Genomic DNA, 13427 nt, shown 5'->3' with positions numbered 1-13427 from the left:
AGTTTAGATATATCCATATATGTCATTATTTTAAATGGCGGTTAAATTATTTCAATAACTTTTGTGACTTTTTTTTTTTTTTTTTTTATTTAATTTTATTTTTCAGGCCCAAACTCTTGGAGAAAGAGTTCAACAGTTAGCAGAACTCAGTTCCAAAAGACCTATTATTAGGCTCAATGGAGAAAAGTTCCGTCAGTTCGTAAAAGTTTCTCCACGAAATTATTCCTTTTTTATTATGTTGACTGCCCTTTCTCCACATCGTCAGTGTGTTGTTTGTAGGCAAGTATTTTATTTCTTTTGTTTTAAAGGATAATGCTATATATGTATGAAGATATATAAACAAACATGGGGCACATAAAATGCACAATTAGTGCATAATTATTATCTGATATTTCAATGGCCATACTTCTCCATTTCTAAATCACTTAGTGCTGTAGATCCAAAGCTAAAACTGCATTGAATAAATACTAAAGTTCATAGTAGTCATGAACATGATTCCTCTTAGCTCTGTGCCTGCACAGCGGTGCAGTAGTTTTGGAAGTGCTACACTAATTTTTTTTTATTTTTTAAATAGTAAGAGATTACCTCAATCTTTATGTAGAATGCTCCCAGTCAGTACTCTCCAAATGTAAACGAATAAGGTAACCGAAATGAAAATGAATTCTTTCATGATGCAGAATGGAATCGAAAGCCAAGAGACCCAACCCAACTCCGAAATACATCAAACCAACCCAAAAAAAACCATGAGTAAGAGAAGACATCGTGTCAGAATAATTAAAATCAACTATGAAATTTGGATGGACACATTAAACATACAAATTAAAAAAATTTACTGTACTTTTGTTTAATTGATTGCCTCAGTAGTTCACTACTTCGATATGCTTTCCAGTTCTAGTAGTTTTCAATTCACACGAGTCCAGAAGAGAAATTCTAAGAGCTAAGCCTTCTCTGTTTTCTTTTATGTTTTCTGAGGTTATTAACTATACTTTCTTCATTTTAATTTGTTATTAATTATTTTCTGTTGTTTTCTGAGGTTATTAATTGTAATTTCCTCACTGTAAACTACTGGTTTTCAGTTGTTGTGTATTACAATTGTTCCCTGTAATTTTGATAAGAACTGAGAGTACCTCATTCCCAATACTTACACATTTAATATAGTTAGTGGTGAAACTAAGTTATCTTCTTTTTCACTCAATCTTCCCCCACCATTTTCACACACAAAAGTAAATTAGTGATTTTAGTAATATAATTAATGTAAGATTGTATAATTAATGTAATTATATTAATTGTAATTAATTTCTAACTTGGGCTATGAAGGTCTGATGATGTGTAACAGTGAATCCTTGAAACATTGCCAAACTGTTTTAAGTGCTTTTGTTGGGGTATGCTCAGTTGACTTTGTAACATTTTCAATAAAACAACTTGGTATTTAAACCTAACAGATTAGTGTCGCTTATTGTATTTCATGTCCATAAGTGTTTATATTAATTGTTGGTGGCAGAGAGAAAAATGAAAGGACAACTGAAAAACTGGTAAAATAAAGATGGGCCCTGCAGTGCAGGATTATATGAATTTTGTTGTTTTTATTTCATAAAATAATGCACACTGATTCATGAAAATTTATGTGCATTATTTTATTTTTACAGATCTGACTCTGACAGTACTTTCTTACAATATTTGTTTTAAAACTCATTTAATTCTGTTTTTGTCAGTTAAATTTTCATGTTTAATTATCCCCTAAGTGATGTTCGTATTATGTAGACAAATAATAATTACAGAATTGTTAGATCTGATATAAGTTCATAATGACATTACATAAGAGCTGATTACTATTTTTAAATTAAGAATTGGCATAATACATAGTATACTAAGTATCCAGGAGTGTATATTGTCAGTACTTAATTTAGTTGCAGAATTGCTAAGTAATGAATACAAAAAATAATGTGCACTTGTATTGTATAAATATCATTATTTGGATAGTAAATAAGAAGCAATTAGAAATATGGTTTTAAACAAGATTGAGAATTATGTAATAGAACATAAAAATAAAAAAGATAAATAAAATCAAATTTACTTGTTATTCTCATGACCGAAAGCAGGAAATGCTTTTTTAATGAACTGCTGGTTTTGTACAATATTGATTGATAGTCATGGAACTTTTGTTCCAGAATTTGTACTGTGGACAACATAGAAACCTACTTAGCTAATAAAAGTGGAAGTGTAGTGTTGTATATACAAAATTAATTGTCAGGAATAATTCTCAATAATGGATATTTTTTTATTTATTTTTTTTAAACAGGCATGCACATGATGAATTTCAGATTGTGGCTAGTTCATGGCGATATTCTCAAATGCATTCCAATAAATTGTTTTTTGGAATGGTAGACTTTGATGAAGGATCAGATGTTTTTGCTTCAGTAAGTATTTATAGGATATTTTGAAAAAATGCTGTTCTGCTTTTTTTTTTCTTTTTTTTCCCTGATAAATATAGTTCTTTTAAAGAGTTTCAGCATAATTTAATGTAATATGATACACACACACACACACACACACACACACACACACACACACACACACACACACACACACACACACACACACACACACACACACACACACCGTTATGATATTTTTTATGCTAAAGATCATTATGAATTACTTGGCTGCACTATCCCACCAAATATTACAGAATATAGTTAACAGTTGGTTCTCCTATAGCTTCACCCATTAAAGATGGAAAGAGGACCAGTATACAATGTCCTGAAAAGAACGCACTGGAACATCACCAAATGAGATGTGGAGAAAGGGCACAGTGCATCCAGTATCCACTAGATGCACTGTGTGGCTTCCCTCACACTTATGTATATCACTGGTGGTAAAACAGCCTGAAACAGATTTGTCAAGTTACATCATATGTTGCCACTGCTTTAGAAACCACTCTCACTATTCACAAACCACTTCAAATGAATATATCCATATTGCTCAGATGTTAGATGCTTATGAGATATAGTATAGTTATGTAACCCCTAATATTTGGCTCCCATTATTCAGTGCTAATATGGGACCTCCCATATGCCATTGAATGTGTCCATGTTTCATACAGAATTCCATTTTTAATTTTTGATTGTCACTGCAAGGAAGAGAGTGGTCCCAACTCTCAAGTACTTTCTGCCCCATCCTGTATCATTACAGGTTTTTATAGTGAATAGTTACTGATTACAGACTCTTGCACAGTCTGGTACCAACCGTAAGGTTCATCATGGTAGGAAAATGGTTTCACCACTTGTCACCTGTTTAGACAGATTTCGATTTTAATGCTGTTGGAGACTGGAATAGTTCTTAAGGGCCACTCCAAGTAGTGCTGTAGTTAGCTAAAGTCAAGCGGAAGGAGCAGGTTTTTTCCTGCATTATTCTGGGTTTTTAAGTCTGCACAATGTGCAAATTGTGTGTAAACATACATTTGTACAGAAATAATACACGGTGTTATCATCAGCCATTTTTCAATCCACTACAAGATGATGACCTCTCCAGCAACTTTCCAGTTCCTTCTGTTTTGTGCAATGGCCATCCATTTACTACTCATGAACCCTTGAATTTCATCTGTCCATCTCCTTTATTGTCTTCTAACTCCTCTTGGATACCCTTGTTATTTTCTTAGTCCATCTGTCATCATGTCTTCAAGCCATGTGTCCTGCCCAAGTCCATTTCAGTTCTTTAGTTTTGATAAGAATGTACTTTATTTGTGTTTGCTGCCTAATTCACGTGTTTCTCTTCCATTCTTTTGGTGAGTGCCAAAGAGTAACTTCCATAAGTCATGGTGAGGAGTATACATTGGTTCATTATTTTATGTTTCAGACAAATTGGGATATTGCTCTTCAGTATGTGACTATATTTCCTGAATGCTATCCATCCGAAATTTATTCTTTTCTTGACTTCCAGCCATTTATCATTATTATAGCTAATGACTTGTCCCAGATAAGTATATGAATCAATTACTGATCCTTCAATGATTATATCCCTCTTTGTTCAGCATTGCTTTTGTTTTAGCCATATTCATCTTTAGTTCAAAATCCTTACTGACTCTACATAACTGGTTAAGATTTTCCTCTAATTCTTTGGGATCGTCGCTTATGATCACATTGTCAACTGCAAATTGTAAATGGTTTAGGTACTCATCATTCACATTGACTTCTTTCTGTGACCAGTCCAATCTCCTGAAAGCTTCCTCAAGAGCAGCAGTAAACAACTTCATAAATATTGTGTCTCTTTGTCAAACTCCTTTCTCAATTTTAAATTTGCTTTGGCACATACTTGTTCAAATTTGGCACATACTTGTTCAGCCTTGCTTTTGTTTGCTTTTGTTTGAGCCATATTCATCTTTAGTTCAAAATCCTTACTGACTCTGCATAACTGGTTAAGATTTTCCTCTAATTCTTTGGGATCGTGGCTTATGGGGCAGAAAGTACTGCCTTTGTCTAGTGTAATAAAGGAGGTAGTGTTGTTATATATTTTCTTCAAAATCATAATGTATGTGGTGTCTATATCTTTCTTTCCAGTGCACAAAACATTGCCTAATGCTCTATGAAGTCAAATGCCTTTTGCATAATCCACAAATGCCAAGCATAATGGTATTTTATATTCATTTGCTTTCTCCATTAGCCGCGATGTTACGTGAAGGTATCTATAGTTGAAAATCCTGTCTTAAAGCCAGCTTGTTCTTTCGGTTGATTCTCATCAAGTATTCTTTCTAATCTGTTAGTGATGACCCTTGTGAACAACTTGTAGCTGTGGGACAACAAGCTAATTGGTATATAATAATTACCGATTTATCTCCTTTCTTATGCAGCAAAACTATTATTGCATTATTTCACGCCTTTCCTAATGTATTTTGTGAAGAGTCTTGCCAGTTTCTGTGTCATGTCTCTTCCTCCCAATTTTAACAACTCTACAGTAACTTCATCTTCACTCAGGGCTTTCTGATTCTTCATTTTCTTCAGTGCATGTTCTACCTCATCAGAAAGGATATCAGGTATGTTGTATGTGTTGCTAAATTGTGATTGCTGGCATCATTCCCTTGCTCCTTGTATAATTCTCTATAGTAGTCTTCTGCTATTTGAATTATGCCTTCTCTGCCATTTATAAGTACACCATTGCTATTCTTCAATTTTAGTATCATTTGTCTTTCTGTGTAACTGCTCATGACTGCTGATTTAAGTCTGTTGTTTTCCCTTAATGCAAGTTCTACTTTTCTTGTGTTAAATCTTCTTATGTCCTCTCTGAGTATCTTTCTAATGGTTTTCCATAACTCAGTATACTTGGTATATAATAATATACCAAGGCTCTTGGTATCTTATTATATACCAAGTTATATAGTATATATAACTTGGTATATAATAAGATAAACAGAGCAAGATAAACTATTATATAGTTTATCTTGCTCTGCATTTGTCGTCTTTGGTTCATTGTGACTAGTGTTTCTTGACTAATTTTTACTTTGGATTTCTTTTTACATGTAGGTTTCTCGGGCTTTATCGCTTTCATAAAGTTGTATTCCTCGTCTATATCTTGGTCCAGAAAGGTTTGCAAACTTGTTCTTAAGTTCCAGTACATACTGCTTTTTCTCTTCTGTTATCTCATAGACTGTCATATTATTTACTTGAATCAATTTTTTCCTTTCTTTTCTTACATCTATATCAAGTGTGCATCTTACCATTCTGTGATCACTTCCAACATTTACCTTGTTCAGCATGGTAACATCATTCACAATATATCTTCTGTTAATAAGGATGAAGTCAATTTCATTAGTTGTTACTCCATTTGGGCTCTTCCAAGTCCACTTCTGTTCACCCTTTTCTTGAAAAAAGTGCATTACTGACATTGCTTGAGATTCTGCAAATTTCAGAAGGCTTTCATTCCTTTCATCGATTCCAAAATTTCCTATAGTTTACCTTTCTGTGCTGTTTTGTCTCTTTCCAACCTTAGCATTGAAATCCCCCATAACAATGGTATAGTCAGTTTTCTGTTCATCTAGAAGTCTCAATTTTGGCGTACATTTCTTCAATCCCTTCATCATCATGGTTCGATGTTGGTGCATATATCATTATAACCTTTAGTTTGTGCCTCTTATAAATCCTGATTAGTAGTCTTGACACTAATCAAGGAAGGGGATGAAACTCTAAAAGGAAGGGGATGAATCTGATTGGTCCACTTGACATCGATGGTTCGACTGTTGATGATCCTGCTCAGATAGCAAACAAACTGAATTTTGCATCTACAGTCACACATGAGGAATTATTAAGTTTTAAAATGGCAGAAGGTTATTAAATTGTAGCAGGATACTTAATGATTTTGTTATAACTGAGAGCAAAGTGGAGGAGAAAAGTAGAGGAGAAATTGTTGAAGTTAAACATAAGAAAGGCACCTTGGGTGGATGGGATATATCCAGTTATATTAAAGGAGACGGCAAACCAACTAAGCAAACCCTTAGCCATAATTATGAGAGCATCGTTGGACTCGGGAGGTTCCCACGGACTGGAGACGTGCAAATGTATCCCCAATTCACAAAGGGGGATCGAAGGGTGACACGAGTAATTACAGACCAGTTAGTTTAACGTCTGTTTCGGGTAAAATAATGGAGTCACTGGTTAAAGATGCATTGCAGGATCATCTAGACAAGACGGCAGCAATAATTCAGACACAGCATGGGTTTGTTAAGGGAAAATAAATTAATTGTTCTATTTTCCCGGAAGTTTCGGCCCCGGGTGCCAAGCGTATTTCGAGGCCAAGCTATATTCTTGCGATTTATAAAGTGCTGTTGATAAGCGATTGAAATTATATTTTACGTTCACATTTTTATAAACAGTTTTACTTTAAAAACAGTTCTATACTTGAAAAGTAACAAGTAGAACACAGGAAGGAAATACACCTTTCTTTACATTTTCCTCTATTTATATTTACTAATTAACTAACACTTCAACCGCTTGGCCTCCGAGCGGCACTGCTCCTGCCTCCCCGTGGCGGGGCCGGTAACCTGGGGGAAAAGTTATCCTCCAGGGCGAAAAGGAGTAACGATGGATATAAATGACTATCCACCACTAGAGCCTTCAAATTCAAGGCCAGACATATCAAATGATGATGACCTAAACCAACCAAAAAGGCTCCGAAGAGAAGTGCAGAGCAATGAGATGCCAAACTTCCTTGTAATACATTCGCTCTCCAACCAGCCTGTTGGCAAATTATCACCATTTGTCATCCAAAGATTTTTGGAATCCATTGCTGGTACACCGAAAATGGTTAAACGTCTGCAATCCGGAGACCTCCTAATCGAAACAGCCTCCTCAAAACATTCAGAATGGCTGCTTAAAACAACAACCTTTGCTGGGATACCCGTATCTATAACTCCCCACAATACGTTAAACTCGTCAAAAGGTGTCATCACAGAGTGGGACCTGATTACAGTATCTGAAGAGGAATTAGTACAGGAACTGGGCAATCAAAAAGTAATTAGTGCAAAACGTATAAAAACCAAAAAAGATGGAAATCTTGTTCCAACCCGATCCATAATTTTAACATTCAGCACCCCAGACTTGCCATCCTCAGTAAAAGCTGGCTATTTAAACTGCCGAATACGGCCTTACATACCTAATCCTCTACGTTGCTTTAAATGCCAAAAATATGGACATTCGCAACAAGCATGTAGAGGTGATGCCATTTGTCCAATCTGTGGTTCCAAGGAGCATACACAAACAGACTGTTCAGCCTCAAGTCCCATTTGTCCCAACTGCAAAGAAAGTCATCCAGCCTTTTCCAAATCTTGTGAAATGTGGAAAACGGGCAAGAAAATCCAAAAATATAAAATAGAGCACAAAGTTACGTACCCCGAGGCACGCAGACAGGTTATGTCGACCATGCCCAGTCGTTCATATGCAGCTCACACTCGAAGCTTTAATTCAACAGCAGCTCAAACAGATGTATCCATACCTCCCTGCACATCTCTAGCTAACTGGGTTAAAAACACATTATCAAACCCTGTCAAAGACACACATCAAATTAAAATCAGTGAATCAACCAACACTCCAATCAGTATCCCAGTTGAGACTCGGACAGTCCCGCATGACAAAGAAAAACTGAAAACTACTAAACACAACAATAAACCTGAATCATCCACTGGTAGTATGGAAGTAGATGTGAACCCAGATCATGAAGAACCAATACTAGAACTTCACGCAAACGATACTATGGATACCGGTCGCCCTACCTTCCCGAAAAGAGACCGAAAAAAATCCTCCTCAAACAAAAAACAGTCAGATGAATCATCCTCAACTAAACCAAAATGACCCACAGCATTTTACAATGGAATTGCAGAGGCTTTCGTTCAAACACAGACGATATTCAATACCTAATTAATCAATATTCTCCGGTTGCCTTTTGTTTACAGGAAACTTACCTAACCACACAAATTTCTCCTTCGATAAAGAACTATTGCATTTATCGAAGAGATCGAAATACTGCTAGCGCTGCCCATGGTGGTGTGGCAATCCTAGTAAATTCAAAGATCCCAACTAAACATATCCCACTCCAAACTAATATAGAAGCTGTTGCTGTTCGTATAATTCTCCATAGTGCAATAACACTAGTCTCAATATACCTACCGCCAAACTGTACTAACTCTTTAAAAGATCTTGAAGACCTCTTTGTACAGATACCTCCACCTCTCTGTATATTAGGGGACTTTAACGGGCACCACCCATTATGGGGCTCTCCTAAATTGGATAGACGAGGCCGACTAATTGAAAGTTTTTTGGATGCATTAAATCTCACTATACTCAATACAGGTGCACCGACACACGTACAGCTTCCAACAGGACACACCTCAGCAATAGATCTCTCAATTTGTTCACCAGTACTAGTCCCAGCCATAGAGTGGTATGTAATGAACGATCCCATGGGCAGTGACCACTTCCCAATAGTATGCAACTTTCTGAAAGCAAAGACTCCTTCAATTCAACCCTGCAGAAAGTGGAAATTTGCCGAGCAGACTGGGCAAAATTTCAATCATCAATTGACCTCGATGAGGAAAAAATCCGCCTCCAGCACATTGATGATGTGACAGATTACATCACGTCGCATCTTCTAAATGTGGCTAAAGACACAATACCAATATCAAATCCGCCGGGCCGAAAGCATTATAATTACTGGTGGAATGATAAATGCACCACTGCAAAGAGAGCAAAAAAATAAAGCCTGGAATTTGTTTCGGAAATGTCCGAGCACAGTCAATCTCATTAATTATAAGAAATTAAGGGCAAAAGCACGCTTCATACAAAAACAAGCAAAGAAAGAATCCTGGACCCGTTTTGCATCCACTTTTCACAGAAATACCGATCCCAAAATAATATGGAAAAAAATTAGACAGCTGTCTGGTAAGTTTCCTACCATACCTTCTCCAATTTTCTCCTGGAATGGAAAAGATCTCTCTAATCCAGTAGATATAGCCAATGCTTTAGGCAATACTTTTGCAGAAATCTCAGCAATGTCAGCCTATACTACCTCATTCCAAAGAATTAAAAACACTAAAGAAAAGCATGCTATTCATTTTCAAACTACCCGTCTTCTCCCATATAACAAACCTCTGCAATATTCTGAACTTTTACATGTCATTAGAACAGCTCGCAATGGTGCTGCTGGGCCAGATGGGATTTATTATGTCATGCTACAACATCTTGATGACAAAGCTCTGCGCTGCCTCCTGGTCTTTTACAATCGCATATTTTTAGAAAATGTTTTTCCAGCATCTTGGCATCACTCTACAATTTTGGCTTTCCTGAAGCCTGGAAAAGATCCATCCAACCCAAATAGCTATAGACCCATATCTCTCTCAAGCTGCCTCAGTAAAATCCTTGAGAAAATTATCCACAGAAGACTTGTCTGGATCATTGAGTCGGAACATCTAATGAGCCATTGTCAATATGGCTTTCGCCAAAACAGATCATGCTTAGATCTTATGGTCAAGGCCGAATTTGCCATCCGTAATGCTTTTGTCAAACATGAACATCTAGTAATGGTTTCAATAGACATAGAGAAGGCTTTTGATACCACCTGGCGGTATGGTATACTTAGTGATCTTTACTTTCTCGGACTACGAGGCAATCTTCCTATATTCATTCAGAACTTTCTACATACTAGATCATTTCAAGTTCGATATCAACATGCCCTTTCCCCAACTTTCATCCAGGAAGAAGGTGTTCCACAGGGATCAGTACTGAGTGCCACTCTTTTTGCTCTGAGAATAGATTCTATTACTAAGCAGCTTCCAAATACAATTGAGACTTACCTTTATGCAGATGACCTTTCCATCTCTTGTCATTCTCAAAACATGAGGTCTATTGAAAGACAGCTTCAGATATCACTTAACAAAATTCAACAATGGGCGAGCCTCAACGGCTATCGGCTCTCACAACAGAAAACAGTTGCCATCCATTTCTGTAGACAACGCAAACTTCATCCAGATCCTGAACTTCAAATTTCTAACGTCTTTGTCCCGGTCACCAGCAACATCCGATTTGTAGGATTAACCCTTGACAATAAGTTAAATTTCCTAGATCATATTAAAAATGTACGGACTTCATGTCTAAAAAAGTTAAACATACTCAGAGCTTTATCTGCCCAAACATGGGGTGCAGATCGTACTTCTCTGCTTCGGCTATACAAGTCATTAATCAGATCCCGCCTTGATTATGGAGCTCCCATCTACGATTCTGCCAGAATGAGCGCATTACGCTGGCTTGACCCCATTCAACACAGTGCTTTGAGGATTGCACTTGGTGCTTTTAGAACGTCGCCCAAACATAGTCTCTATATTGATGCTCATGAGCCCCCATTATCGTTACGTAGAAAAACACTGTTACTAAAGTATGCCGTTAATATACAAAGCTGTGCCTCGCATCCGATTCAGTCATATTTGTTCAGTCCACCACTAGAAAACCTCTTCAGAAATAAACCTAGCATAGTAAAGCCAGCTGGTCTTCGTCTCCTTGAACTGATGGAAGTTTGGAATCTTTCCGTTCATTCCGTACAACAGGTAGCAACCTGCTGTCAACCACCATGGGCTTCTCTTCCTCTGGTGACTTGTGACACTTATCTCTGCCAATGGGGAAAAGACATTTTACAAGCATCTAATATTATACAACTTCTTGCAGTTCACACTCAAAGATATAGTGATTTTTCCCCAATTTATACAGATGGCTCTAAATCAAATTCAAACGTTGGAGCAGCTGCAGTGCTTCCGAATACCGTTATTTCAGTATCCCTTCCACCTGAATTCAGTATCTTCTCAGCTGAATTATATGCAATTAAACTGGCCTTACAAAATCTCTGTGCTGATCGATCTTTAAAATCAGTTATTTACACCGATTCGCTTAGTTCAATCATGGCTTTATGTAATTTCTCAGATAAAGTTCACCCTGTTATAGAAGAAATACGAAACATATTACTAAAAATTGAAGAACGCCGTCAACAGGTCATCTTCTGTTGGATTCCAGCCCATTCTGGTATTTTGGGCAATGAACTGGCTGATAAAGCCGCAAAAAATCCAAATAGCTTAGACTTAACTAATATCCCTGTTCCGCCATCAGACTTTGCAGTAGCTATTCAAGCTGCATGCTTGTCAGAATGGACAAAAATCTGGCACTCTCAAACAAATAATAAATTCTTTCAATTTAAACACGATCCAAAAAATTGGTGCTCCAGTATCCGTACATCAAGACGAGAAGAAGTAGTCCTATCAAGGGCAAGAATAGGTCATACCCATCTAACCCATCTTTATTTACTTAGAGGAGACGATCCACCACAGTGTCCACATTGCTATATAAATCTGACTGTTAAACACACTCATTGACTGCCCCTACTATAGACAAGACAGAGCATCAACCCTGCTATCACTGGTAAATCTTAATAAACCAATAACTTTAGAGAATCTCATTGGTGACAAGGCAAATATTTTTGAATTTTTCAACTTTCTGAAGCAGATTGGACTTTTAAATCTTTTCTGATTTTATAAAAATTTTTTGATTTCCCTATATAAAAAATGAATAGGCGCATTATAGCCATAGTAGTTTATGCGCCATTAAACACCCATAACAACAACAACAACCGGAAGTTTCGGGAGGCTGTAAAAATGTAAACCCCTGGCTTTTTGACCGTGAAGGGCATTATAGATTATCTCTCTCTCTCTCTCTCTCTCTCTCTCTCTCTCTCTCTCTGAAAGTCTTGTCTGACAAATTTGATAGGATATTATGATGTGGTTACAAAGGAACTGGATGCAAAAAATAATTTTGATATCTTATATTTGGATTTCGGGGAAGCATTTAACACTGTTGCACATAGAAGAATACTATACAAATTGGAGCAGTATGGTATTAAGGGTAAGTTGCTACAATAGATAAAAGGATGGTTAAGTGGGAGAAGACAGAGGGTGGTAATCAATGGGTGCTGCTCTTCGTGGACTAATGTTATTAGTGGAGTCCCACAGGGTTCGGTGTTGGGTCCACTGTTGTTTTGTATATTTATCAATGATATTGATGAAGGTATATCGGGCTTAATGTCGAAGTTTGCAGATGATACAAAGGTTGACAGGGTTGTTAATGACAGTAATGGCAGTGTGCTACTGCAACAGGATCTAGATAATTTGGGCAGATGGGCTAAGAAGTGGCAACTGAAGTTTAACCTTGACAAATGCAAAGTACTGCATATGGGTAGAAGTAACCCCAGAGAAACGTACCAACTGTGTGGTACTACACTTAAGGTGGTAGAAAATGAAAAAGACCTGGGAGTAATTGTGCAGTCAGATATGAAGTTTTCTGAGCAATGCAGACAGGCTGCCAGGGCAGGTCATGAGGTTTTGTCAATGATATATAGGAATTTTGCTAGCAGGGAGGAGGAGGTGATTGTCCCTCTGTATAAGACAATGGAGAGGCCACGCCTTGAGTACTGCGTACAGGTCTGGAGGCCTCATTTTAGGAAAGATGTAGATTTACTTGAGCGTGTACAGAGAAGGACAACAAGATTGGTGAGGGGAATGAAGGAATCCTCTTACCAAGAGAGGCTTAAGTTCTGAAAATTGCAGTGGCTGGAGACTAGACACCTGCGCAGTGATCTGATTGAGGTGTATAAGGCCTTCAATGGGTTGAGCACGCTGAATTCTGACGGGATCCTTCCACTTGTTCAGATTACGAACCTAAGGGGGCATAAATTAAAATTAAGAAAGGACAGATGTAGAATAGATGTGCGGAAATTTGCCTTTAGCCAGCGGGTGGTTAATTGCTGGAACAAACTTTCATCTGTCGTTGTGGAAGTTGATAGGTTGAATAAATATAAGGAGGAACTGGACAGGCATTTGGAGGCAATGGTGTGATTTTTTTTTTTTTTTG

General features: G+C 37.1%; 1 protein-coding gene across 2 annotated transcripts in view; it reads left to right on the top strand.

The window, feature by feature from the left end:
- Positions 1-13427, top strand: part of Ostgamma (oligosaccharide transferase gamma subunit) — a 92768-nt gene that overhangs the window by 21651 nt on the left and 57690 nt on the right. For both annotated transcript variants that reach the window (XM_090383799.1, XM_090383798.1), the window contains exons 2-3: positions 107-279; positions 2300-2417. In XM_090383799.1, the coding sequence (XP_090239925.1) occupies positions 107-279; positions 2300-2417 (291 nt within the window). The remainder of the gene's footprint in view (positions 1-106; positions 280-2299; positions 2418-13427) is intronic.

The sequence above is a fragment of the Mastigoproctus giganteus genome, chromosome 10 (assembly GCF_048544385.1).
Source record: "Mastigoproctus giganteus isolate SK-2022 chromosome 10, ASM4854438v1, whole genome shotgun sequence".
NCBI classification, from domain to species: Eukaryota; Metazoa; Arthropoda; class Arachnida; order Uropygi; family Thelyphonidae; genus Mastigoproctus; species Mastigoproctus giganteus.
Note: the sequence above shows the minus strand (reverse complement) of the source record. Positions and strands in the feature narration are given on the sequence as shown.